Below are 26,294 nucleotides of genomic sequence, written 5' to 3'. Positions count from 1 at the left end.
AGCCCAGGGTTTCGCTGGTTCAGATCCTGGACATGGACATAGCACCGCTCATCAGGCCACATTGAGGTGGCATCCCACAGGCCACAACTAGAAGGACCTGCAACTAAGATTTACAACTATGTACTGGGGGGATTGGGGGAGATAAAGCAGAAAAAAATTAAAAAAAAAAGGATTGGCAACAGTTGTTAGCTCAGGTGCCAATCTTTAAAAAAAAAAAAAAAGATGAAGAAATGCTAGCAGAAATATCTACAGCACAACAGAAGAAACTTGGGCCCTTCAGAAATCTTACATTACGGTATAGGGTTTACCCCACTGAATCTGCATTTTTTTACTTATCCTGAAGAAAAAAAAAAGAGATTGTGTGAACAATCTCTCTAAGGAAGTAAATAATTTAAACATTTCTAGATCTAGCAATATCAATTTATTTTCATTGTTAGCCTATTTTTTGAATCAGTTTGTGGTTTCAAAAGCCTTCCTCTAAGCAAATATATGCTAGATACAAACATTATCTTTAGATGACAAATGATGTAGAGTAAAACATTTCACATATACTTTCTTTCGAAATTTAGGTAAATAGTGCAAACATCAGTAAGTGTTTAGAAATGTTAAAATTACCTAACCATTCATTTCTTTTGTTCAGAACTCACTGTCCTCGCCACTGTTAGGAAAATCACTGGCAACAACCTTTAGAAAAGGTATGAAGAAATTAACCAAAGCTAAGTAAACGGAGAGAAGTGGAGAAGGACTAGATCTGACTTTGCTAATGCCTAAACAGACAGACAGACTTCTTTTTTCATAATGACAGCAATATCCAGCTGCACCAAAAATAAACTCTAAATTAATTTAGAATAAATTTTAAAGAACTCTATTATCTGCTATCAACCTCTTCTCAACTACAGTCTTCACCAAGGGGATGATACTTCTGCTAAAGACAGACCCTTTCTGCTGAGTGATTGCTTTTTCCTGGTATCTCTAGAGCTAGGGCCTCAGGCTTCCTTCCCGAAGGGGAGTGGGGGAGGGGGAAAGAAGGGGAGGAGGAGACTACAGAAAGGCCACTCAGGGCTGTAATAATTCCTGGTGGCAAATGAAATAATCATGTTAGGGCAGGGAATAATTTGGGGACAGCATAATGCTTTAATAATTTGAATAATTTCTTTTCTCTACTTACAGCTAAAAATTTAAAAATATAAATCAAAATAATAAGCTCTATTCTAAAATCTCATTCTGAAAACATTATCCCATGTCTTAGGAGATTTCCCAAAATCCACATGGATTTTGTAAATTTGGGTAATAAATATATGTTGAATACTGAATCTCATAGGAAATTCTGGATTACTTTTACCCATATTAATGATTTAATAGTGGCCAGATACTTTTAAAAGAAAAGACAGAAAGGATGGAAAAGTCAACACCTAACAAGACAATTTCCCAAACATTATTTGTTAAGATTTTCAAACATCAGAACATCTTTTAAAAAAGAAATACCCAACCCTAAACTAAAGATTATGTACTGAAACAAATGTCCATATTTACTTGGCCCTTCATATATTTCAACTATTTGAAAAATTCTTTCCCATTTATTATAAAGTTTATTTTAGGAGAAAGAAAATCCAGAATTAAATCTTTCATCAACCTTAAAGTTACAGTAACCCACATGAAAACAAGTGGCAATGTCCCAAATGGTGTTACTCCCACAAATGAGCCTTGGACTTTTGACTAACCAAGAAGATACTTAAAGCCATTTCAATTCATTTAAAAAACTACTTTTCTCCACACAAGCTAAAGAAAATTTTTGCAGGAAAAAAACCAGAGCTATAAAACAGAAAACACTTAACTTTTCATCTTTTAATATCAAATTTTGTTAGCAAAAAGAAAAGCAAGTAGTACACAAAAAAACCTAGTAGCAACTTTTTATAAGTACGTTCTTGTTTGTTAACTTTTTAAACTTACAATGACACTAAGATACTACATGGATTATTTCAACAATAAATGTGAGTACTAGGTTCAAATACTTCGTCATAGATTGCTGGTGTTTTATGCATACCTTGCAATCCAAATGGTAAGTGGAGGACAGCAGATTTGAAAGATTTAGTATCCTAAACCTTTCTCAAAAGCAAAATTGTAGTGACAATTTAAACATTAAATAAAATAGCAATAAATATTTAAAAGTTAATTAATTAACTAAACAGAAGTTGAAATACTTAACTGTAAAGCACACGCAAAATAAATCACGTACTATAAATTCTAACGTAAATGAAAGCATGGACCAGCACATTAATTACAGACTTCATATCAGATCCTAGTTATTGAAAAGCTGATAACCCACTGCTATTAAGAAACTTAAGCAGCTTTTCTATATAACTCAATAAATTTTTCATATTTTCAAATCTAATTAGCCAAGTTATCTTGGATTAATGGCAAAATCATAGGATTAAATATTACTGCCCTTTAGGAACTACAAAACTATGAAAAAGAAACAATGCTTTTTTTATGTAACAATAGTCTGGAACATTTTATTGAAATATAATATTTTAAATAAAAATGCATCCTAGATTTTAGAATGGTATCCTTCTTAGAAGTCTTTTAAAAGTACTTACTTGCATGGAAATATCATGTGGCAAAGAAATTATATTTTAAAAATCATTGAGAGGATACTTCTTTTAAAAGTACCATTGTTTCAAATATTTTACTTAGCATTTGGTGACAGTTATATTGTTTACTAAAATAGAATTTAAATGTTTGGAAAAATAGCTTAAGAACAAATTAAAATAAGCTTAAAGATTAAATATTTAATGGTTCATAACTAAATTATAACATCATGACTAAACCACCAAATTAGAACTAAACATCAACATTTATCCTCATGTTACCTAAGTTCATAATGAAATTAGTCTATTGACATAAACATTCTAAGAGCTGGATAGCATTTTCTCCCAAACTTCTAGCTACCCTGCTTATTACTATTGAGAGGTGAGACAGAAGAACAAGAAGAAATATACCCAATTAATTCCTTCTTACACTTACATGCAGTCCTATAACACATTTCTTTTTTTTCCCTACCAGCAACTTTTCCTTGCTAAAATCATCTCAACCACCACACCTACTTTCTTTACACTGTGAGTTCTGAGAAAAAAGCGACAGTTCAGAAACCTCAAATGATGCTAAAAGATAACAGATGGAAAAGTAAGTAGACTAAGAAACTAGAAGATGTAGATAAAAAGAACAGTATATTTTAAATCTATTTAGTAACCTTTTTTGGCTTCCATAAAAACAACAGCATGGATGTAAAATAAGGTACAGTTGTTCAAAACAAATATTTTAATGCATAAAACACATCAATTAAATAAGAGGCACATTTCAATAAATATTTCATATAAACATAAAACTTTGATATTCATTTTGAGATTCACTTCAACCCTATCTGTAACTAACTAAAAGGGAAGTCACATGACTTACACAATGAAAGAGAAAGAACAGTTTTCTTTCCTTTCCTTTCTACAGGAAGAAACAAAAGCTGGTATTAGCTATCCAAGGCCAATGGGTGGGGCCTGCAAGCCAAAAAGCTGTAATGGATTGAGGTTAATCTTAATGGGGGCCCACTTTAACCTTCTGAAAGCATCAAAAATGAGAAAACTGCAACCAGCACTTACATAAAATAACAAGCATTTAATGTAAGTTAGGTTTTACAACTAGAAAATTCTACAGGGGCATAATTCAGTTTATAAACAATGTTGCTGCTTTTGTTGGGGTAAAATCATCTAACTGATTCCCTACACAGATACACACACCATCCCCCACTGGCACACAGATACTTCACAAGCTTCTTGAATAAATAGGAGTATCCAATGTCCAGGGTGATGGGTGGTCCTGAGGTCCTGAACCAGAGCTGTATACTTTTAAGGGATGCTGAGATAAGAACAAAGTGTTTTGTGTTTGTTTAAACCTCGGTCTACATTTAAAGTCTTTACACCATTATTGATACAGTTCATAAACTTGTGCTATAATTGATTCAGGCAAGTTTTAAGTGTCAGTGTAAATGCTAGAAATTAAGCACATCAAAACAAAATACTTTGGGGCTTTTTACAGATCTGACTCAAATTAGCTAACTCAATTTACTTAAAAGTAATCACTACATTTCAAAGGTGTAAAATCTCAACCTGAGATAGAATATCATATCACCACACTTTCACTACCAACAGGGATGCTTTCATAATATCTTATGAAATAACGTGTTGAAATAAAATTATATGCATCAAATAAGGTGCAATGCAATAAAAAAACTTCTAAAAAATAGCGAAATTAACCCACGTGGAGTCACAATCAAGCATCAACTATTATGCCCATTTTCACACTCCAGGCTTTATTATAAGTCTAATATAAAGAGATTTTTTGCAGCGCAGAAAAGCAGGATTTACAAGTGGCCCAAGGAAAAGATAAGCGATGAATAGTTCTGACCCCGGCTTCTCTAGCTTGATCAAGTGGGTCTGCAACCTGAGCCAAAGGGCGCAAATTCCTCACCATTCAAAATTCTTCAATGGCATGGGGGAGGAAACAGTGAAAGGGGCGAACACGCAAATCCAACTGTCTTGAGATTCAACTAAAAATTTTAATTAGAGAGCTTAAAAAATGAGGTCAGTACTGTGATTAAATTTCTGACTCATAGTTTAACCAATCCTAAAAAGAGAACCGGTTTTTCTCCTGTTAAAATTGAAAAATACTCATTCATTTATCTCTTTAAATGTGTGGCTTACACTGAACTGTGTTAGGTATGTGTGTCTCTAATATCATTTAATCTATTTAAAGGAGTTGCTGAAAAGTGGAATTAGTTTCCAAGCACCAGTGTTTCCATATTGTAAGCAAAATTACGTGTTACTATAATCATACCTTGGAAAAAAGTTGATAATATTTATTCCAAGCTTCACAATACATCAATGATCTAGTAAGTATTTAAAGTGACAGATATAAGCTGTGTTGTCAGACTTCTGTTACAGACTGAACTAAAGACAAAGCGATTCATTTGAATTGAAAAATGTTAAGATAAAAGAATTTAGGCATTATAATATCTGGGAACATTCCAGCTGCTATCAGTAATGGCCTAGGGAATTGCTTTCAAAGCTTAAGGAAAGAAATAGTCATGAACAACAAATCATGGCCAAAGCAAAATTAATTTGAAATTTACACAGAGTCTTATACAGCACAGAGTGAACAAAAATCTTAAGAGTTATCAGCAAGTTAGATTTACAAGATTTTGAAATAGAGGCCAACTTCAAGATTAACAAAAGTAATAAATTTAAGTGGGTTTTGATTTTAAAAAGTGGACTGTTATAACAAAAAGTTAAAGCAGCTGGTACAAATTAAGTGTATTTTTAATAGCAAAATAAAATAATATGATTCTAAATATTGGTAAAGATAGTTTCTACGCATGAAATCTGAAAACTATGTATTTTAAGACTGATGAGAAATCATTATACGTAGCTCAAAATTTTAAAACAAATTTATTTTTTCATCATAGTTATCCCCAAATTAAATGGGTAGAGTCTATATAATTAGATTTTGTAAAAAGAAAGTGAATAGTACATGGGAAAAAATGATCCTTTGCTTTTATACCTTGTATGAAAAGAATGAGAATTAATTGAAAAAATATTATTAAAAAGTTTGCTAAAAGAAACAAAATAGAAAGAATTTATAGCAAGCTGGAGAGCAGACTCTTAAATCTATCATCAACATTGCTTTACACTTAGTATGTGATCAATTAAAAGAAACACTTGGATAAGTTATGGAACCAGAAATTTTTCTAGAGTAAACCATTTCTTTAAAAGTTAATACTTTTATATGACAATAAGCCATCTTGTCGATTTACACCTCTAAGAATGTTTACACAAAAACTCAGTTGAGAAAGACATTAAATTTCTGACAAGAAATATGAATAACAATAACCCTAATTATGGCCTTTAGGTAAGCAGTCAGTTTATATTGTATGAAAAAGAGCTATAAGGATAAATGAAATTAAGGCTGAAGATTAGTGAAATGCACACTAGTTAATCTCACTTTTATAAGCATAGAAACTACTGGTGATGAGGTAATCTCCAAGCAGAAACAGCTAAAGACAAACAAACAAAAAACATGAAAATAAGTGTGGATTCTATTTGATAAAGGATACTGGATTGTAGCTGACGTCTAACCAGACAAAGTTAGAAGGAACCAGGTCAATAAACCAGTTAATATGACATATCAACAATCATATAGGACAAGTGAGCCTCCTTTCGTCAAGGGTGACTACAAATGGACACACAGGAACTTTTTGAGGTGAGGAAATATTCTGTATCATGACTGTAGTGGTGGTTACATAGGTTGTCAAAACTCATCTAATTGCATACTTAAATATGGGGAATTTTATTCTATATAAATTATACCCCAATAAAACTGACAAGGCAAAAAACAAATGGCATGAGCTCACTACCTTTTAAAAATTCTGACAACGTATATAGTGAAAGCATCAATAAAAATATAGTGCTTGAAATACAGGTTATAACTAAAATCTGGGATTGCCACAATTTTTAAATTTTTTCATGTATACTACCTCAACTTACCCTTACCCTAACCCTCAAAAATAGGGAGAAAAGATATTATTGACCACATTTTACCCATAGAACAGCAAGGCTCCGAGTAAGTGACTAGCTAAAAGTAAGAAATCCATCAACTGGCAGAGCCAAACCTAAACCTCCATTTCTGATGTTTTCTCCTTCACTCTATCACACTTCTTCTCCTTTGCAATTATAACCACATACAACAAACATCCTTGAGTCCTTATTATCTCCCAAGTTCTGTGTTAAATGCTTTACATGTGCAATAACATTTAATCCTCATAATAATCCTATACAAATGTGTACTTTTTGTCCCCCCATCTATAAGAACACTGAGACACTGATGAGGTAACATACTTCCCCTACAGACATATAATAAACTGGAATTTGAATACTCATAAGAATTAAATAATTGTTAATAGAGCAAAAGGTATTAACTTGTCACAGCAGGTCTATTTAAGACAATATTCTTTTCCTTAGCTTATACTGAAGAATACACAAACGGGATATGCACACCTGAATACACATGTAACACCTCATGACACAACTAACCATTAAAACAAAAATATCTATATAACAAAATTATTTCCAAGTCTCAGTTTATATCCTGGAATTTTAAACAATATTAAATAATATTCTATACCATAACATTATGGTAGTTCACCTGTAGTTCACCATAATGGAAATTAAGCTATTAATATTACACAACACATTTTGCCCAATTTTAAAGAGAGCACATAAAACAAGATATCAATTTAATTTTCCACCATAAATACATGCCACTGAAAGTCACTTATCCATGATTTTATTGTGGTAAAGATTAGTTTACATTTTAGTTTATTTATTCAACACATATTTGCTAGGCAATTTATAGAAGAGTATCTCTACTCTTCACAATGACCAGAAAAGTTAGGTATTATCACTCCAGTTTGCAGCTGATTATAAAAAGAAATACAAGATTAAATCTCTCAATTATCTGTAAATCTTATTTTAGACAGTATTTCCAAATTGTCAAATATTTAGATATGGGGGGGAGATCAGATAATCTTCCAATTTGTTGCTAGATAAAAGACAAAATTAATCCTGATGTATCAAAATGCAACATAACAAACACTTTCATGACTCATTTCACAGAGTACTCATTAAAAGATCATTTCTAAATGTACCCCAGTGATCTGCAAAGTATTTTCCTGAATATATTACTGTTATCAACTTTTCTGATATTAAAAGATGTTATAATCAAATTATTTTAGAGAGGAATACAAATCATTGAAGTGTCTTCTGGACTGTATATGTTAACGTCATAAGCCACAGTAACCATATATTGAACAAGCTGATCTTCCTGTTACTTATAAAATTCAGTGAGAAATATCTCAAGGTACAAGAATTGACAATAATAAAGTAACTTATTTCATATTTAGTTCCAAATCAAGTGCATAGAATATCACATTTAAAGTAATACATTTCCAGTTTAATTAATCAGAAATATCCTCACTTTATTTGTTTAGGTTATTCTTGGTTTAGAAATAAAAATACAGTACACCATATTCTTAACTAGCAACTTTTAAGTTAACCACAGTACCAAAAGAACTGCTCAGTTAAGATATGCAAAACTATCTGCAATATTTACATAATTTCTGAACAGAAAGAATTCAAACAAATTCAAATAGTAAGGGTTCCTTGCTGCTCAAAAGCAACAAAATTTACAACTGAAGACACTTTTTAATCTACCATGTTTAGTGCAGGTAACAAAAGAAGTTGCTGAATTCTTATGAAACCCAAGAACTCCAAGATGAGTTAAAGACATTATGCTGAATACTTTCAAGTGGTTTGTCACTTACATGCTTGTTTTAAAAACAGTTCTTTGATTTATTGCCTTGTTTGTTGTGAGTGGTTTTTAAAAAAGAAGAATCAAAAATAAAGAAGAAAATATTTGAATTATACCAACAATCTTTAAAAGAAGGAGGAAAGACTATGTCCTAAATATGTACCCAATTCACATTTCATATTTAAATTGAACGAGAAGCTCTCTTTAGAAGTACACAAAAAAAGAGTCTTGAAACTGGACCAGCATTTGAAAATCAGAAGAAAAGTATCCAATATCTCTTAAGACAATTAAAGTCTGATTTTTGATTTTTAAATGCCTTTAAGTGGGACTTTATGATTAACCAGCTTTAAAGCATTTCATTTAGTACTCTTCTGAATTGGTCCACTGGGCAAATCATCTTGAAAATTTGGTAGCTTTGGAAAGATTTTTAAAATATTAAAATGCATAACTCACTAACGTTATATGATCACATTTTTAAATTTCCAAGATTTCTCTGTCTAATTTTTTTTGAAAATGACATTTTCAATAGACCCAATAATAATAATAATCACATCAATTCTGCATGTGAAAAATGTTTTCATGCTAACCTATGAGAAAAGTAAACGTGCCTAATAAATTGGTGATGAAATATTATGAAAAGCCCTTAAACATGAACACATTGGAGTAAATTTATATCCATAAATTGTGTAATTAATTTTGAAAAAACTGAGACATGAACTCCATGCTACAGCAATTGAACTGTATATAATACTTAAAATTTTCATATATTTAAATATTAGTCATCTCCAAATGTTTTCATATCCTTTACATTATTAATAAAATTGCTTTGAACTTATTTCAGTTACAATATTTATTCTTATTTCTTTTATTTCCATTACTTTTTGAGATGTTTTCCGAACAAACTAATAAAAGGAACATAAAGTATATAAAATATTTTAATATGGACACTTGTATTCTCCATAAAGATGAAACTATAAATCAGAAATAAAGAGCATAAGAAGAACATATCAATACTTGAAAGGTAAATGAAGACTTCAAAACCAAATTATTAATAAATATTTGAGCTCACTTAGTAATGGTTGCAAAATTGCAGTAATTTTGAAAGTACTCTTTCCCTTTAGAAAAAAAATTCTTACATAAATTGTGAAGTAAATGAAATATATTTATGCTTAAAATCCTTTGTACCATATTTGATGGCAAAGAATTCCAAATATGTAACCCAAGTGAAGAAAATACTATTATGCAAATGAGCTGAATAAAGGGCAATAAGGAGAATGGATTCTATCCCCCGGCTGAACAAAATAAAGTTCAAATTGATCACTTTATCTTATTAGGTGAGATAATGACTTTGGAAACAAATGTCAAAAACTTATATGATAAACATCAACAGGTAGTTATTGGGTAACATTGCCTTTCTCCAAAAAAGATCTAATATTTAATTACCATGTGATTCATCTAAAGTACCACCAAATATTTAAGTCCTGTTAAAAGCTTACAATATTTCAAAAAGTTGCCAGAGATCTTTCCAGGCAATTTAAACATGTTATCCCACAAACTAACTGTGGATGAAAATTTTTTTAAATTATTAATAACAATAAACTAGGGTAGGAGTATTAATTATCAGTACTTACAGAATAATTGTATTCTAATTGATGAGATCATCTTACTAAGAACTTAGACTTACATATCTGTATTAACCATGTATATGCCTTCTTCCATTGAGAAACAAATCTCTGTGTTTTATATTGGATTCCTAAGAAATTACTACAAATTTATCCTATATACAAACTAAATCATCATCAAAATTTTCAAATTTTAAATATTAAATATCTAAGGAACACCTTATCAAGAATATCAAGAACAGTGAGCTGACAACATTCACAGTATAATATTTAAACATTTTTGTTAAGTTTTTAAAAATAAAATATTATTGAACGCTAACAATGTTTCGGTATTAACGTGTCAGAATACATATAGTCATTAACAATCCATAAAAATATGGTTATTTAAATCACAAGTGAACATTAGGAAGTCAAAGGAAGCCTGTCATTTTAAACCACCAATGGTCCCACACCATCCTCAAAGAGCAGAATCTCACTGCATTTATCAACGAGTCTAAAGAGAGGGAAAGCACACCACCTAAGGCAGGCGTTTATTTTGGAGGAGTTAGTGACATTACAGAAACTAGAACAAAGTCTGAATGTATTACCGCCAACAGATCTTAAATAGAACCATGTAACTATGTACAGCTCTATTTTAAAAACACACACACACATCTTCTCTTCATTTCATTGCAACTGAATTTTTTTTGATGCTCATTTCTTTGCAGTCAATATTTTTAAAACAGAAAAAAATATCCTGGGTACCTTGGCATGAATTTTTAAATATTATTTTAAAGAAACCAAAATTATTTATTTTTTTATTTCCCCAAATATATACTATTGAAAACGTGTTTCAGAATAATTTCAAAAAAATCAATGGCACATGTACTTCTGAACACTCAAAAAAAACCCCACTATTTCATATATTTAAAATAACAACTAGATATTAGTCCAGTTGAACATTTAAAATTCCTAGTTATCTACAATGCCTATTCTTTAATAACAAAATAGCATATAGACACAATGGGGAAAAAATCTAATTTACAATTATACACAAAACCTAGTATGCTTTCAAAATGCTCATACAGTAAAAATGGCAGCTAAAATAATAAAAATGTTGTAAAAGCTTTTACAAAATGGTCCTGAATTGCAACCTGATTGTGTTAAGTGATGCTCACATGATACCTGCACACATCATTCATGACCATCTAATTGTTACTTGTAGTTGCTTAGCTAAAATCCATAGGATTCTTCCCTTCTTCAAAACAATTATTCATATGATTTATATGCAATTTATATAGTCCCAATATAAGACAGAAACCCCTTTACCTAGGCATCAAAGTCAAGAAACAAAAAAATAAAGCAACTGATACCTAAGTGATTTTTCCCTGAAAAAGACTGAGACATACTTCAAAAAACAAATACATACTATAACTATCAAAAAAATCCCCTAAAATGTCACTTTCTAATTTTAAAGATTATCACTGCCCTGTTTTTTTACATCACAAAAATGCTAATATTTAAGTTTTATTGACTTTTTACATACTTCTTCCTAAGAATGTATCTTGACATAGTCTTCTCAACAATACAAACATATATATTTTCAGAAAATTTTTATCACATACATCATTTTAATGTTGTTCTTTTAGTAAATAGAAGATATGTAACAGAAGATTAAAGCAAGTCTAATATTAATTAATGTTTGTACTCTAGAAAGTGTTTGTTATCTATAAATAAAACTTTTCCAGCAATACACTATTTCTTAATTCAGTGGACATAGGAATATTTATCTACATATAACCATTAAATAGCTTAAATTTAGATGTCTTGTGGTTCTAGAATTAATACTGGTTAACAAAATGTTTAATATTTGAATATATTAAAAGGTAAACATAGAAAACCAAATTATAACAAGGTGTGATCAGACAAAGAAGAAAAGGGCTATTTTTTTTCATTCATCTATAAAACAAATTTATGAGATCGTAAAGAACAATTTAACAACCTAAAGAAGGTTCAAAGGGGGGAAAGCCAGAGCCTGAGAGAAAATGGATTTGTCAATGATTTCAGTTGTTCTGTTTAGGGAGGAAAAAAGCAGAAAATGTGGCTTCATTTTGCAATATAAAGTAGGAGGCATAAAATCCAGTAGCCTGTCTGTGGACTTCTATTTACGTATTTAAACCTGTTTCAATTCACAGATTATGCTGATCCTTCCACGTGTAAACAGCCAATAATGATGGCCAGGCCTTTAGGAAAGGAAAACACACACCACACAGCAAGGTCAGGAAGCTACCAAGCACCACAGGACAACAGATCAAAACAGAATGGTTTCATGTGTTTCTACTGTTTATATACTTAATTGGAAGATGATATTCCTTAGGGGGGAAAGGAGGTTGTAAATATTACCAGGAACATACAACATGGTATCAAATAAAGTATATAATCTTCAGGCAAATATACTAAGTATTTCCTACACGTATCTGCGTCAACCTGCAGTAGTGATAGCCATTCACTCCATTCTTTTTAACTCAGATGTCAAACCAAAACAAACTTTAGTCTTAAATCCTTTTACTCTTACCTAAGAATTTATTACAGAGAATTTATATTTCTTTAACTTCTTTTGATGAAATAATCAAGTGTGCAAACTGTAAATATCTTTTTCACTACAAAGAGATTAAGCAATAGAGAGGAGTGAAAGGGGAAGAGGTATTAATATGCTTGTTTCTGGGTAAAATTTTGAAAATGAGAAGCAATGACATTATGTTCTGTATTTAAGCATCTTAAAAAATTACAACACAATATAAGCAATGGTGGAAATTTACCCCAAGTAGCAGAGTAACACATTTTAAACACACAAACTAGAGCCGCCTCTGGCCACATGTTTTTTTTGAGTTCAGTCTCTTAAAGAGACAGTATCCTTGGACCTATGCCCTACAGGGGCATATTTCTAAAATGTTTGATTACCAAGCATCCTTTCTTGCATTTCTTCAAATCCATACTAGGCCAACAGTGTTCTTTTTTTTTTTTTTTTACTGTGAAATCAAATTATTTTGATTTGAATCTACAAATGACTACCAGGCAGGCAGAGATGAAATAATAGGGGAAGCTACTGTGACTAGAGACGTCTAAAATAAGGGGACTTACAGAGTTCTTACAACAGCAAATTGGTGTTTTGTGGGTTTTTTTTTTTTTTAACTTAAAATGATCACTGTTTCTTCATTCATCTTCCCACTCATTCACCAGGCTTACGGGACAGAGTACATTGTAACCGACAACACCGGAAGCTACACTACCGCAATTTCGCTGTGCGAAATTGCTGTCGAATGAAGAGCGGAACTTGCTAATAAAGTCACCCAGCACCCAAGCAGTGAAATTTCAAAGATTTCATTTGTTTAGGAAAAGATACCTGGAAAAAGATACCTAGGAACGGGCCCATACACGTACCCTGAAATCTGGATTAACTTGTGATTGTAAGGAAAATTTTGTCTTTCAATCTACCTAAGAACACACTATTCTAGGTCCATTGACAAAAGTGATCAGCTCCTCCACATGGAAAAAGGTGAAGAGGCGGAAAAAAAAAGTTTGGCTTACTTGGTGTACAAATACATCGACTGGAATATCCAAGGGTCTTCCCTCTCGGCTTATCATGGAGATGAATCCAAATCCCATTCGCACATTGAACCACTTACAGTGGCCAGTTCCGTGCAAAACCTGGGATTCCTCCTCTGCCTGCTCCGCCAGCTTCCCGGGCTCTTCGCCACCACCTTTGCTTGCCCCGCCTGAGTAGAACAGGACAAAAAAAGTCAGTTAGTTCGTATTCCTATACTGTTCACTGAAAGAGAAAAAAACTCCTTGGGGGGGTGGGGGAGAGGAAATAGAAAAAAAAACGCTACTAAACGGTGGATTCCTTCTTCTCTTCCACAGAAAATATTTAAAACATTAAAATATTAAAGGGTTAAAAGGGAAAGCGGGGGAGGGGGAAGCCACACTGTTCTATCGATCACAGTAACTTCCACGTTTCTGTACATACGTGTACTTTTTCACTTAACTCCGCTTTTCAGCCACATATTACAGTACAGCATGCGATACTTTACTTGCATATTGCTGATTTAACACTGATCCCATTTACAAAGAGAATTTTTCAGCGAAACTATTCTCTCCGGCGGGCACGAGGAGGAAAGAGAAACCGTGAAGATGGTTAGAACTGGTAATGCACATGCGGCAGCAGTGAATCCAGGGTTATTTGCAATGTACATTCCCCTCCCCCCCAATAACTTTCAATTAAAGTTGGGGTGGAATGGGGGAGGGGGCAGGTGTATAAAAGTTTTCTTGGGCTCACTAACTGAAACTGCGCTTAATCACACTCAAACAATTCAAACAATAGCCCCCTGAAAGCTTTTCAAGTTGTGAATCAGTGTGGGCGGTACAAAACATTTTTGGAGATCTATAACAATAGGTTGCAGAAAGCCCCATAGCGCGATGGGGGGTGGGGGGGATGCCCAGTATTGGGGTAAAAGGGGAAGGGGGGACGGGCAAAGAAGGGTGAGAGAGAGGGAGAAGGGAGAGAAAGGAAGAGAGAAAATCACAGTAAAACAATAGAAAAGAAAATTAACCTTCGGCCATGTTGCCCCACGGGCCCTCTGCTCCAAACTCGTGAGATGAAAACTTTCCCTTTGGAACGGAGTGATCTTCTGCATCAATCTAACATCTTGATTTTGTGCGATCACAAATTTAGCTCGCATGGTCTAATGTGCTTTCCCTCTTTTGATTTTTTTCTCTTCTCTCTCCAGTTTCTGGCCCCCTGAGCACACGTGACTTTGTCAATTACATGCTTTCTTGCTACTAATTTCACCTCGGATCCTTAAGGGGCTGGCGAGAGGAAGAGATAACCAATCGCCATTTCATCTATGCTGACATCAAAATAATTTATGAATGAACACGAAAAACTCAAACATGTTATCTTAAAGACAATTTGGGACGCTTCTTTACGATAAATCAGAATGCTGATTTTGTGCTTTTATTTAAACACAATGGAAGGTCCTTGTGAATCGTCGATTTAGAAAAACGGCACAGTCATATATGTGCACACGCGTGCCTTACACACAAGCCTGTCTAAGTAATCTCATTTAGGGGGAAAAAGCCGTTTAAATAAAGCAACTGAGTTTTCGATTTTTTTCCCCTAAGAATTCAGCTGCTCGATAACAGTAACCCTACTTAGGACGCACATTTCACATTTAATTCAATTCTTAAAGAGAAAAATATATAATTTACCAAAGATCTAATTAAACCTAATTACATCTCCATGAAACTTCAGATAATGGTAACATACACCTACAATAAGACAAAAGCACACAATTACCTGATGGTGCCCTGAAATTTTTTTTAATTTAAAATAAAATCCTACCGGAAAAATCGCTATCACCTTCATGCAGTCAAATTGTGTTTGGGTTTATCACTTCGGAACATTTTGGAGGGGGCTGGTAAGGAATTGTACTTCACAGGTTTCTCCGCCATCTCTTTCCGGGGGAGGAGATGTGATTAATGACTTCCTAAATAACAGCCCAGTTTTCCAGCCTAACATGGAGTGAACCTCAATCAGTGGCGATTGTTCCCCAAGAGCAAGACGACGCAGGGCAGGGAGGGGGAGGGGAGCGCCAGGCAGGGGAGGTGAAGAGGAGCCGCCAGCACAGGCGGCTGCAGAGCCAGAGAAAGAGGTGGGGGAGAAAAAAGCGGGCGCGGGCGGGGGGAGGGGCGAGGAAAGAGGGGCAAGTGGGAGAAGAAAGGTAAATTCGTCTCGTGTAGACTGGACCCTGACCTTTCAAAAGTCCACTACCAGTGGACAGAAGGCTCGAATGAACGAAAATTTAATAACAGATTCGGTTCCCAGCGTCCCTTCCCTGGGCCGCCCCCAGTTTCAAAATGCTTACCCTTTACCTTTCAAATTGGTTCGAACGATTTGTTGATTACTAGATGCTGATGCCAATATTACCGCCCTCATCGACTACAATAAATATTATAGATCAACTGGAAATGCTTTATTTCCTTGAACATGTAAAATATCACCCGTTTTCGAAACATTAAAACGCACCACCACTGTTTCCCCCACCCCACCCCCTATTTTCTTAAACAAGCAGTTTACGGAGAAACTACAGATACCACTTCCCTTCGGCAAAGCCACGGAGTCGACCCTCCCCCACCATGCCCGCAATCCCCCTCCCCGTCTCTCAAACATGTCCACACTCCTAACTCTGTTTCACTCTAACACTGTTTCACACAAGCTAAAATGTAGAGATTCTGAATCTAAAAGCTTTGGAAACCCACATAATGCACCTAATTACACCTCCTCACCATATTAAACAACTAAATATAAATCTATACTAATTGGTTCAGATCTGAAAAGGATGTATTTAAATATATGTTATTTTCAGCTGTTCCTGGAAAAAGGCGTCAGTCAAGACTGATGAATTTGTAAAGATTTTTGCTCCGTTTATTTCTTTTGTTGTTTCTCAGAAATGGGGCAAAGCTTTTCCATTTTATTTACTTTGGGGGAAATAACCATGTGCCAGCTGGTAGGGAGGGAAAAAAGTGTAAAACTCCAAATGCTTTTGCAAGAGTAACAAAAGCTCCAAGCTCTCAAAAAAATTATTGCTAACATAACATTCACTGGGCATTATTTTAATAGTAGAATCGACTGACTACACTGACCTATAATGAAGGAACTTTAATGAAGGCGTTCCAGGTTAAACATTTCACAGAATATGAAATAGAAAAACTAATTTAAAATAAGTTATGTTTTTTCATATTTTAAATGAATTACTTTTAAAAACCAACATCTAGTAACAGAGAAAGATAATCTGAAAAAGTATTATAAATTGAGGGGAAGTGCTATTTATGTAAAAGTAATTAACATAAAATTCACAGGCCAGTATAGTTTTGTCACTGACATATATTTATGGTAAATATTTTATCTGTAAGTTTGTTTTTAATTAGAAAATAGCTTAATCATAAAATCAGAAACAATATATAGGTGGATTCTGAATTCTTGTTGGTTGCTAAATTTGTTGAAATTCAAACCTATCAGTATACACTTGAAAAGTGTGAAATACCATAACTGAACCACATTGTATGGGATGGTTATGAGATTCACAGTCTTGCCTGATTGGGGGCCTCCAGTATTAGTGGAATTAAGGTAGGGTTCACTGGACTGGTCACTGGTGTCAGAGGTTATCGACTCATTCATTTCCTGAGAGGGACATCAGCCTTTCAAGTTGTGTAGAAGGCTTTTTCCAACTGGGAACTCTGAGAAATCCTCTAACATTCATTCACAAAGAATTTAAGGCAAATGCATTAACATACCTAGGGGGTAGGGGAGAGAAAGGAAGAGGAAAGGATAGAGGGAGTAGGAGGGAATGAAATTGGAAGGGAGAGAAGTGAAGAAAGGAGACAGAAAAGACCACTCACCATTTCAGGGATATGGCACTGTCTTTTAAATAGATTCGTCTTTTCTGCACCCCCCCCCCCCCGCCCCCAATCTTCTGAGCCTAAGATCCTTTTATAAAACTGACCATAATCTCTTTAAGCTCATAGAGTGCTTCTTTCACATAAAATGGTCCTATGAATCTCCTAGAATGCTTTCCAATTTGTCACCTTCCTGAAGTCTTCTGGTTTTAATTTTTTTCTCATTTCCTACTTGTTTTTGGTGCCTGAAAGACCTGTGCTTGACTCAAAACGCATGTTTTGTACTTGTGAAAGCCAAATGTTTTAGTAGCTTGATTTATCATAGTTCTTTCAAAATGTCTTTAAAATGAGTTCAAGTAGCCACAAAGACTCGTCTACGCACTGGGGGGAGGGGGATGAAGGAAATAACCTATCATACGCCCGTTGGTTATCGCAATCTAAGGTTTCTCCATTTAAAAAACGAAGTACACATTTTCTCAGTTGTTTTTTTTTCTTTAATTCCAACAGTATAATGCAAAGACCCGAAAGAGGGGCCGGAGCCCACCGTCGTTGTTGCAACTACAAGCAATGAGTGACTTCTATGAAAGCAGAAACAATGCTTCGGTTCTTCTTAAACTCGGAGGAGGGGCCGTGGCCCCGCACCGGCGGCTCCACCCGCGCCCTCCTCCCGCAGCCGGGCCGGGCTGCAGCCCCCGCGGTCTCCGCCGCCCGTCCCTTCCGCGCGGCCCGCGCCGGGGCGCCGAGACCCCCAGGCCCGCGGAGCTGCCCTTTCCCTCCACCTCCCGCCCCGCCACTTCCTCTCCCCTTTCCCTCCAGGCACCTTTCCCTTTATTCGGCACATCACCACCTCCACGCTGGAAAGTCGAGCCGTTCCAAAGAAGGCTGATGATTTCTTACTAATTAAGGGACTTCTCCATTTGTCATTTCGTCCCCAAGAACACCAAACAAAAGAAACCCTTGCCTTCACCACTCTGAAGGCAACATTTGGCACAATCTACTACTTTTACTACATTTCCTGACATATATCATTTATAATTTGATCCCTTTATCTGCGAGATGTCAGAGCCCCCGCAATCAAAGAAAAGTGAAGTCAAGCTGGGGGGGGCCAGGAGAACCCGAGAAAATGACCATCACCTCCCCCACACCCCCCCCACCAGGCCATGCCTAAAATGGAGCTGTCTTCAGACAGACCCTGGCGCCGTCCTTTCGGGAAGCCACGAAAACGTCGCCGTGCGCCTTTGGAGGATCAGGAAAAGCCGTCGGCTGGGAACGGGGTGGAGGGGCGGCGGGGGGCGACTTTAGGGACCCCGCTCTCCGGCCGCGGCACGAGGTCTCCCGCCTAGAAGCTGCGGACCCGCACGTCGGGCAAACTGCCCCTGATCCCTCCACCGCGTTCCAGTAAACTACTTGACTGGCAAATAACTTTCTTGAAATTCTTACAATACGGAGTCAAATGAAAGGAGTCCTCGGCTGGGCGCGTTGGTCTTAAAGTAGAGGCACTTCAGAATATGGAGGCATTTTGTTTTTGTTTCCACAAAGCAAAATTCCGTTCTCATTTAATTTCCTTATCTGGACGCAAAATGCTTTGGCTTAACACAATTGTTCCAATTTCAGAAGTTTTACACAGCTGTAAAAAGCTCTTAAAGTTTTTCCTTATATATCAACACATTTCCATAGTATAATTAAATAAAATTATGGAAATACAGAAACCGATCAGCATAAATTTTAAGTTTTCCAGACAAATCACTTTCATTTATTTCAAAAAAACAAGCATTTGCAATTGTTTCCTTCTTTTTGGTCAGTTTTGTTTTGGCAAAGTATTTAGAGCAACAGAATTAATTCAGAAAGGGGCATTACCTTAAGCCCACCATTTTGTAGAAAGTTTCTTTTTAAAAAACTGGAATAGCAAAACATCCTATTCTGTTAACATACTTCTCCCCCAATGAAAAGGAAAAATAAAAACTTTATTATTACTCTTCTCAAATATTTTCTGAACTGTGCTCAACAAATACTTTCTTAAATGATTTTAATTAGAACAGTAATAGTTTAGAAAAATCATTTAGCAAGCATCACATTACTTTGCCCAGAATAGCACAAAAGGAAATTTCATGTTTTATTTGAAAAATGAGTCCGTTTTTCACCTGTACTACTTGACCATGTATGCTTCATAATTTAAAGATCTTTTTGCAGTAACTATTCTGCGTCTGTAGAAATGACACTAAATAATGTAAACATACAATTCTTTCCCCCCTCCCAAAGCAACGAATGAAAGTTTATTCTTTAAAACTTAATTTTATCAAAAGAAAATATCAACTGAAATAAGAGTGTGGTCTGTTTCCCAGGTATTTCTTTTAATATTTTCCCTTTGGGTTTATCTGGGAGAAGGTAGACGGAAAGTGAGAAAGCAAAGACCAGTGCAGGAGTAAAAGAGGAGGCAAGTGAGAAGAAATCTTCAGGCTTTAAAGATGCCTCTGTGGGAAGCAAACATGTGGAGAAAAGGCATCCAGCTAGAAACTGGAGGCCAGAGTTCTAGTCCCACTTAATGACCTAGTGACTCTGGGCTAATCATTAAGTGTCTGTGGGCCTCAGTTTCCTCATCTGCAAAGTGAGTGAGGAGACTGGACCAGTTGATGTTTAAGTCTTTCAGTTTAAACATAATCACTGGAAATAACTTTTCTTTTGGTGAAAGTGGAACCTCTCCCCAGCCAACCCTTTTTTAATCACAAGGAAACACAGACATGAAACTTTATTGCAGTCACTTAACACATTGGTGTTAACATTATTTCCCAACAGAAAAGAAAAAAGTCTCTGCACTGCCTCCAACTTGCACCTAGAGAAAAACCACAATCAATCGTAAGGGGAAACTAGATGGTAGATTAAAATATTGTAGCAACTTTTCAGAATCTTCTTGTTCATGACACCCATTAGAGCATCCTCTCTATGTCAAAGGATTCACTCTAGGAAAAAGTAAAGTGTTTGTCAAATGGCAATGCCTATCAGTGGCTTCCTCATTAAACTTTCTGATCCCTACTTTCCTCATTATCTATAATCCTATATTTAAGTTTAATAACAGAACATCTTTTTACTTGTACTTATTAATGCTCATAAATTTTGTCATTTCACAGCTCTTAAGTGTATTTTCAAAGTAGTACTAGTCAAGAGTAGAGCCAAGACATTAAATTCATCAGAGTAGAAGCTGGAGTAATATATTACCATCAAATAAAATTGTTACTGAAAAAAAGTGTGGTAAATTTTCAGTTAATTTCAGTAACATAAGAAAATATTTATATATCAAAAGTCAGCTTTTACAGTACACCTAAATAAATGAAAGGATATATATTTTTAAAAGTCTAGGTTTAAAATGTTAAAAGTTCAAATGATTCATTTTTGCAGTATAATGAGAAACAAACTTGATACATGTTCATGAAAAGCAAAATAAATAGAGCTTCCCTAGGTCAGGGAAATTCCCTAATTCCCTGAAAAGTGTCTAACATATTGTGCTATTTATGCTATGGTAAGTTATTTGAAAACAGCACCAAGTCTCTATTCTTAAATTCATTCAACAAATATTTGTGAGTGTGTATGTGCTATGGGAGTTACAAAAATGAACAAACCACAAATACTTTTCACTCAGCTCCATAAGTATTTAAATATCTATTCTCCATCTTCCCTGAGTTATGGGAAAAGGAATCACAAAATCCAATACTGCTAAAATCAGGAGGAAAAGGAGTTAATTAGAAAATTTCATCCATGCAGTTCTGGTCAGAGTATCAGTATACAGATGAAGTGGCCTGGAGTACAGTAGGATTGTTACCCATTCTGCCAAAATGGAGAATTCCTGAGGGCAGACAAGTTTTCTCATATGCCTCCAGTGATCTTTTTAAAACATGAAATAACATATTTAATTAAAAAAAAAGACTAACCTGGGGCTGATGAAACCTGGTTGAATGACCTCATCGTCTTCTGAAGAACCTAAAATCAGAGAGCTCAAGTCAGTACTACATTAATTGCCTATTTAATTGCCTCTTCTTCAGCTTAATGGCTCATTAGAAAGCAATAAAATGCCTAGGTTTTGACTCTGTGAAGTGACCTGTAAACTTTTTTTTACAATTTAAGACTTACCTAGCAAAATTAGATAACCAATTGGCATCAATTTGTCTTTCATTCCTATTAAAGGACATTGGTTTAAAAAACATTTTAAACAAGACCATTAAGATGTAGTCAAAGAACCTGATTTCACAAACAATGCAGTTTTAAAATTTTTTAATATTTAATTTTACACTGTAACTCAAGAATTCCATTTTCTTTTTTTTTTACCATAGTTAAAAAATCAACCTAACCTACAATATTGTGTTTCTTGATGAACTTATTTAACTGTTCTCTTCATATATATTTTAGAAACTAAATCATGAGAATCTAATTGTGGTACTATACCACTGATTATGGGTCTCCCTATTACATTCAAATACTTTTTGAGAAAAAATTACTTTAATGGTAATACATTTTAATCATTAAGATTATTTAATTAAAGGTATCTAATATGCATTAACCTAGATTTTAAAAAGCAAAAACAGTTCTTCTTTAAAAAATATGAGTAAGTACAGTTGTTTCTGATATATCCGCTGGTAGATGTCACAACACAGTAAAACTTGCAATAAAGAGGTCACCCAATAATGAAGTATAGTGATTGGAAGAGAAACTCCTGATGGCCACTGAATTATCATTTTTATCCTTGGGTCAGAGTTATTAAGGTCTGGAAAACAGATTGGTTTGTACATGCATCCACTCACCTGCTACCACCCAGGGTTGTCTTTCTTCCCTTAACTAAGTTTTACACACTATATCTACTATACCAACTCATGAAAAAAGAAACCATTATGTGTAATTTCCTTAAGCTGCATTCTAATTTTCTTTTCAAAATGAAATGGAAGCTTTTCCAAGTACAGAGTTCTACTGAATGTTGACCCAAGATTCTTCTTACAAAGGATGACAATCCCACTGAGTAAGAGTTGAAAAGAATAGAGTAAGCATGTGAACAAAAGACACACGAACCTCTGGACATGAAATCCTGAAGTTATCCTGTGTTTATAACCAAGACAAAAGATAATGACAGACCCTAACATTAACAAAATGCACTATCAAAACTTATTGAAACACAGCTTTCCTTTACATTGAGACAATCTTGTTTTATTTTGCACATTTGGTTTATGTGAGGGTGTATTTAAATAGTATACATAAACTTCAGCAAAACACTAGCCCAACCTTTTCTATTCTAATAGCCCATAGGCCATGTTTAATCTTCTCCGCTTATATTGACAGAAAATTTCAAAGCAACATATTCTAAAGATGTGTAAAAACAATTGATGGGTTTTGTAAAAAAAAGAAAAAAAAACCTTTTTAAGTAATTCAGATGATATAAATGGTAGACTTATAAAGTAAAAATCAAATGGTGTAAAAAACTTAGCTAAATACCACTACTTAATTTAAGAGCTCTAACTATGAGCTTTCTGCGTTTAGAGAAAGCCAGTCAATTCAAATGATGAAGATATTAAGATTTTTCACTATCCAAAGTTACATATGTTTTTTGGTTATTGACAGTCTTAAATCATCATCCCTTTCAAAGGAAAATAAAGATGGAATTATTTCACAGACATTACTATATTTTACTGATGTTAAGTAATGATTTAAAATTTTTCAAAAACAAAAGAGGTGGTAAAGAAAACAGAATTAAGTTTTTAAAAATCCATTCACCCAATGTTTACAGAACAACTATGATGGGAATTAGACAGGTAAATATTAGATAAAATATTTACAATAGTAAATGTTCATATTCTTAGTATAGGTGACTATTTTTTTAAATGAAATAACAAAGAATTAAAATAATTCTTTAAATGCATGACTACTCCAAAAACAGCTTTTGTAATTTTATACACATGTATTTTTATTTAATACTATAATTTTTGGTAAATATTAGAAAGCAAAAATCTCTAACTCTGGTATCCTAGAATACATTTCTCTGCTGCTTCACTAGAATAATCCCTGTTCATCATTTAAATTTCCACTTAGATCTCTTTTTGTTGTTGTTCCATACTGAGTACAATGCCTCTACCATGTAATACTGTACTGTAATTGAATGTCATACTGTAATAGCCCAGGAATATGTTCTCTCTCCCAGCTTGATGCCATGCTCTATGGTAGGAGGGATTGGTGTATTTAGCTAATCATTGTAATCCTTGCATTCTTTACCGTTCAATACATATTTTTTTAGTGAATCAAAGACTTCATAAATTTCTGAACCTGGGCTGACTATCTCTAGGATGCCTTTCATGAATTAAATGGACTTGTATACAAAATTTTCTTAAAAACTATCTTTCCATAAAAAGAGCATGTGATAGGCAATTAATTACTTGACAATTGAAAATACAAAATATGTACACATAAAGTAATTTCAGTAACTTTGAAAAATATATAGACTTACTGTTACAAAACTGCCTAACTTTACTGTTCATCACAAATACACTCAGATTTCATATTCCCTCCTATTATAATATACAATTCTTCTTAAGTACTTTACATATTGTTAATCCACTGTTGTAACCATTCAATGTAAAGGAAAATGATTATCTCTTCATTATACCCTGTAATTTATTAGGAAATTGCCAAGCTGTTAAGCCCAGAGAATTGAGTAGTAATAAAAATAAAATAAAGTACTACTACATAACATGTTACTCAGAACTTTATTTCAATTCAATTTACACGCTTTTACTTCTAATATTAATAAAATGCAAAAGTTAATTTAAGTTGGCAAAAAATGATTTAGCAACCAAGAATATTCACCATAATAAAAGGAAAATTATTTCATTACTTATTCTCATCACTACAATTTCTCAACATTTAAAAGAATATTTAAGATAATTTTGTTTTTCTTATTATCAGTATTTTCTAAAATAACGTAAGTATAAAGTACATTATATTTTACTAAATAAAACATTCACATTATGGTTTATGACAAAAATTACAGTCTATTTACAGTACGTCTCAACTATCATTGAACTAAATACATTCTTTGGAAAGCAAAGGAGGCAACAATGTGACTTCCCTTTCTTCGAATAGTTGAGGGAAAAGTTCCTAAATGACTCCACTTAACATCACAGAGCAAACACACTACACAAACACCAGAGTAAAACCTAAAGCACAATACTTATTTACATTGGCTATAACTTAAATATAACATATATACATATGAAATAAAATATTAGATCTGGAAATTCAATACTGAAGTGAATGTGTGTGCTTTATGAAAATGTTTTCTCATACTGTCTTCTATAGGAATGTTTAATATGTATTAAAACCCTTCACTGTAATTATTTTTTTGCAAATTAGACAATAGACTAAATTCAAATGCTGCCTAAGCAAAATCAGGATAAATTATTTTGTAATTTAACTGAACTTCCTACTGTAATCTTAGATAAAACTGAAAATGCTGTACCCTCAATTATATATAGGTACAGAAAATTTAAAGAAAATAATCTACTTAAAAACCAAAGTACGACAAAAAATTTCGTGTGACTTTATACAGTTGAAAAAACGTAGGTATTGCAGTGTCAAAATAGAAAACTTCACATTTGCTGAAATATTTTGAACATTATCTGAGAAAATGAAAAAAATTATATTACTTTAGAAAAAACATTTCAAGATTGATATTTTCATATTTATGAAGTAAATCATAATACACTATTATTTTTACTATTTATAATACATATGTAAACACTTAACCTCAAATTAGAAGCCAATATTTATAACACTGCTGAATCAGAGATGAATTAACTTTCTCAACCATTTTACAAATAGAAATTTTATTGGTTTTACGTAAGATATGGGCAGCTCTAGCATTCTCTTCAGATACTGTAGGAAAAAATAGTTTATTCTAGAAAATAAAAAATTTCAATGGATAATAATTTAAGTCAACTGGCACATTGTCAAGATTGTTTAAGGCATTGACTATGGCACAAATGTCAGTTGGTAAACAGAATTCTTTAACTTCAATGTGAATGCCGTAACACAACTGAGTCACAGTAGAGTTGGTTTTGCTAATGCAAATGGTTTGTCTTTTCCACCATATAAAACAACAATTTTATATAATAAAGCTCATAGCTGAGTCACTGTTGAGATAACACTGAATAAAAAAAACAAACAATAGTTTTTAGATTAAAAAGTGTCAAAAGAATGGCAAAATTCCTGTCTTAAAGAAGTTAATCACATATATGTTGAAGGTCCATCATAACTTTAAGATACAAGCTTTAAAGTAGCTTCTTGATAGGATAAATAAAATTGATTCTAAGTAAACTCAAACATTCCTACTTAAGATTCTAACAAGAAAATTTTATTTGATACATTTTAAGTTTTAACATACAACATATTTAATAGTTAAAAATTTATATCACAAGAGATTAACAACTAAATGAGAACTTTTAATGCATCTGAAATAGTTTCAATAAACATTTTAATATAATAAAGATCAAGAGATGTTTTAGAGGCTGCTCACCTTTACATCACTGTCAGTGATGATCTAAAGGTATAATAAATGTAATATTAAATTAAAATAATAGGATTTTAACTAGCAGAGGAGATTATACTAAGAGACTAATGCAAAAAGATAAAACATAATTTACAGATTTTTCTTAAAATTTTAAATCTACAAAAACAGTAAAGTCTGTTTTTAACCTATACAGTCTTCATTATTCTAGTTGAAATGTTTCTGTAGAATTTGAAAAAAATGTTACATGTGGGAATTTTTTGACATATATAACATTAGCATTTCAGGTC

The 26,294-nt window shown here is 33.5% G+C and overlaps 1 protein-coding gene across 2 annotated transcripts in view; it reads right to left on the bottom strand.

Moving 5' to 3' along the window:
- Positions 1 to 21,425, bottom strand: part of LIN28B (lin-28 homolog B) — a 125,424-nt gene extending 103,999 nt beyond the window's left edge. The window contains exons 1-2 of one of the 2 annotated variants that reach the window (XM_044757485.2): positions 21,392 to 21,425; positions 13,602 to 13,789 (exon numbers count right to left, since the gene is read on the bottom strand). In XM_044757485.2, coding sequence (XP_044613420.1) covers positions 13,602 to 13,789; positions 21,392 to 21,425 — 222 coding nt within the window. Of the gene's footprint in view, positions 1 to 13,601; positions 13,790 to 14,623; positions 14,634 to 21,391 lie in introns of those variants that run through there. The other variant, XM_070496600.1, reaches the window with a different exon arrangement.
- Positions 21,426 to 26,294: the final 4,869 nt, after the last annotated feature.

This window comes from Equus asinus, chromosome 24, assembly GCF_041296235.1.
Source record: "Equus asinus isolate D_3611 breed Donkey chromosome 24, EquAss-T2T_v2, whole genome shotgun sequence".
Classification (NCBI taxonomy): domain Eukaryota; kingdom Metazoa; phylum Chordata; class Mammalia; order Perissodactyla; family Equidae; genus Equus; species Equus asinus.
Note: the sequence above shows the minus strand (reverse complement) of the source record. Positions and strands in the feature narration are given on the sequence as shown.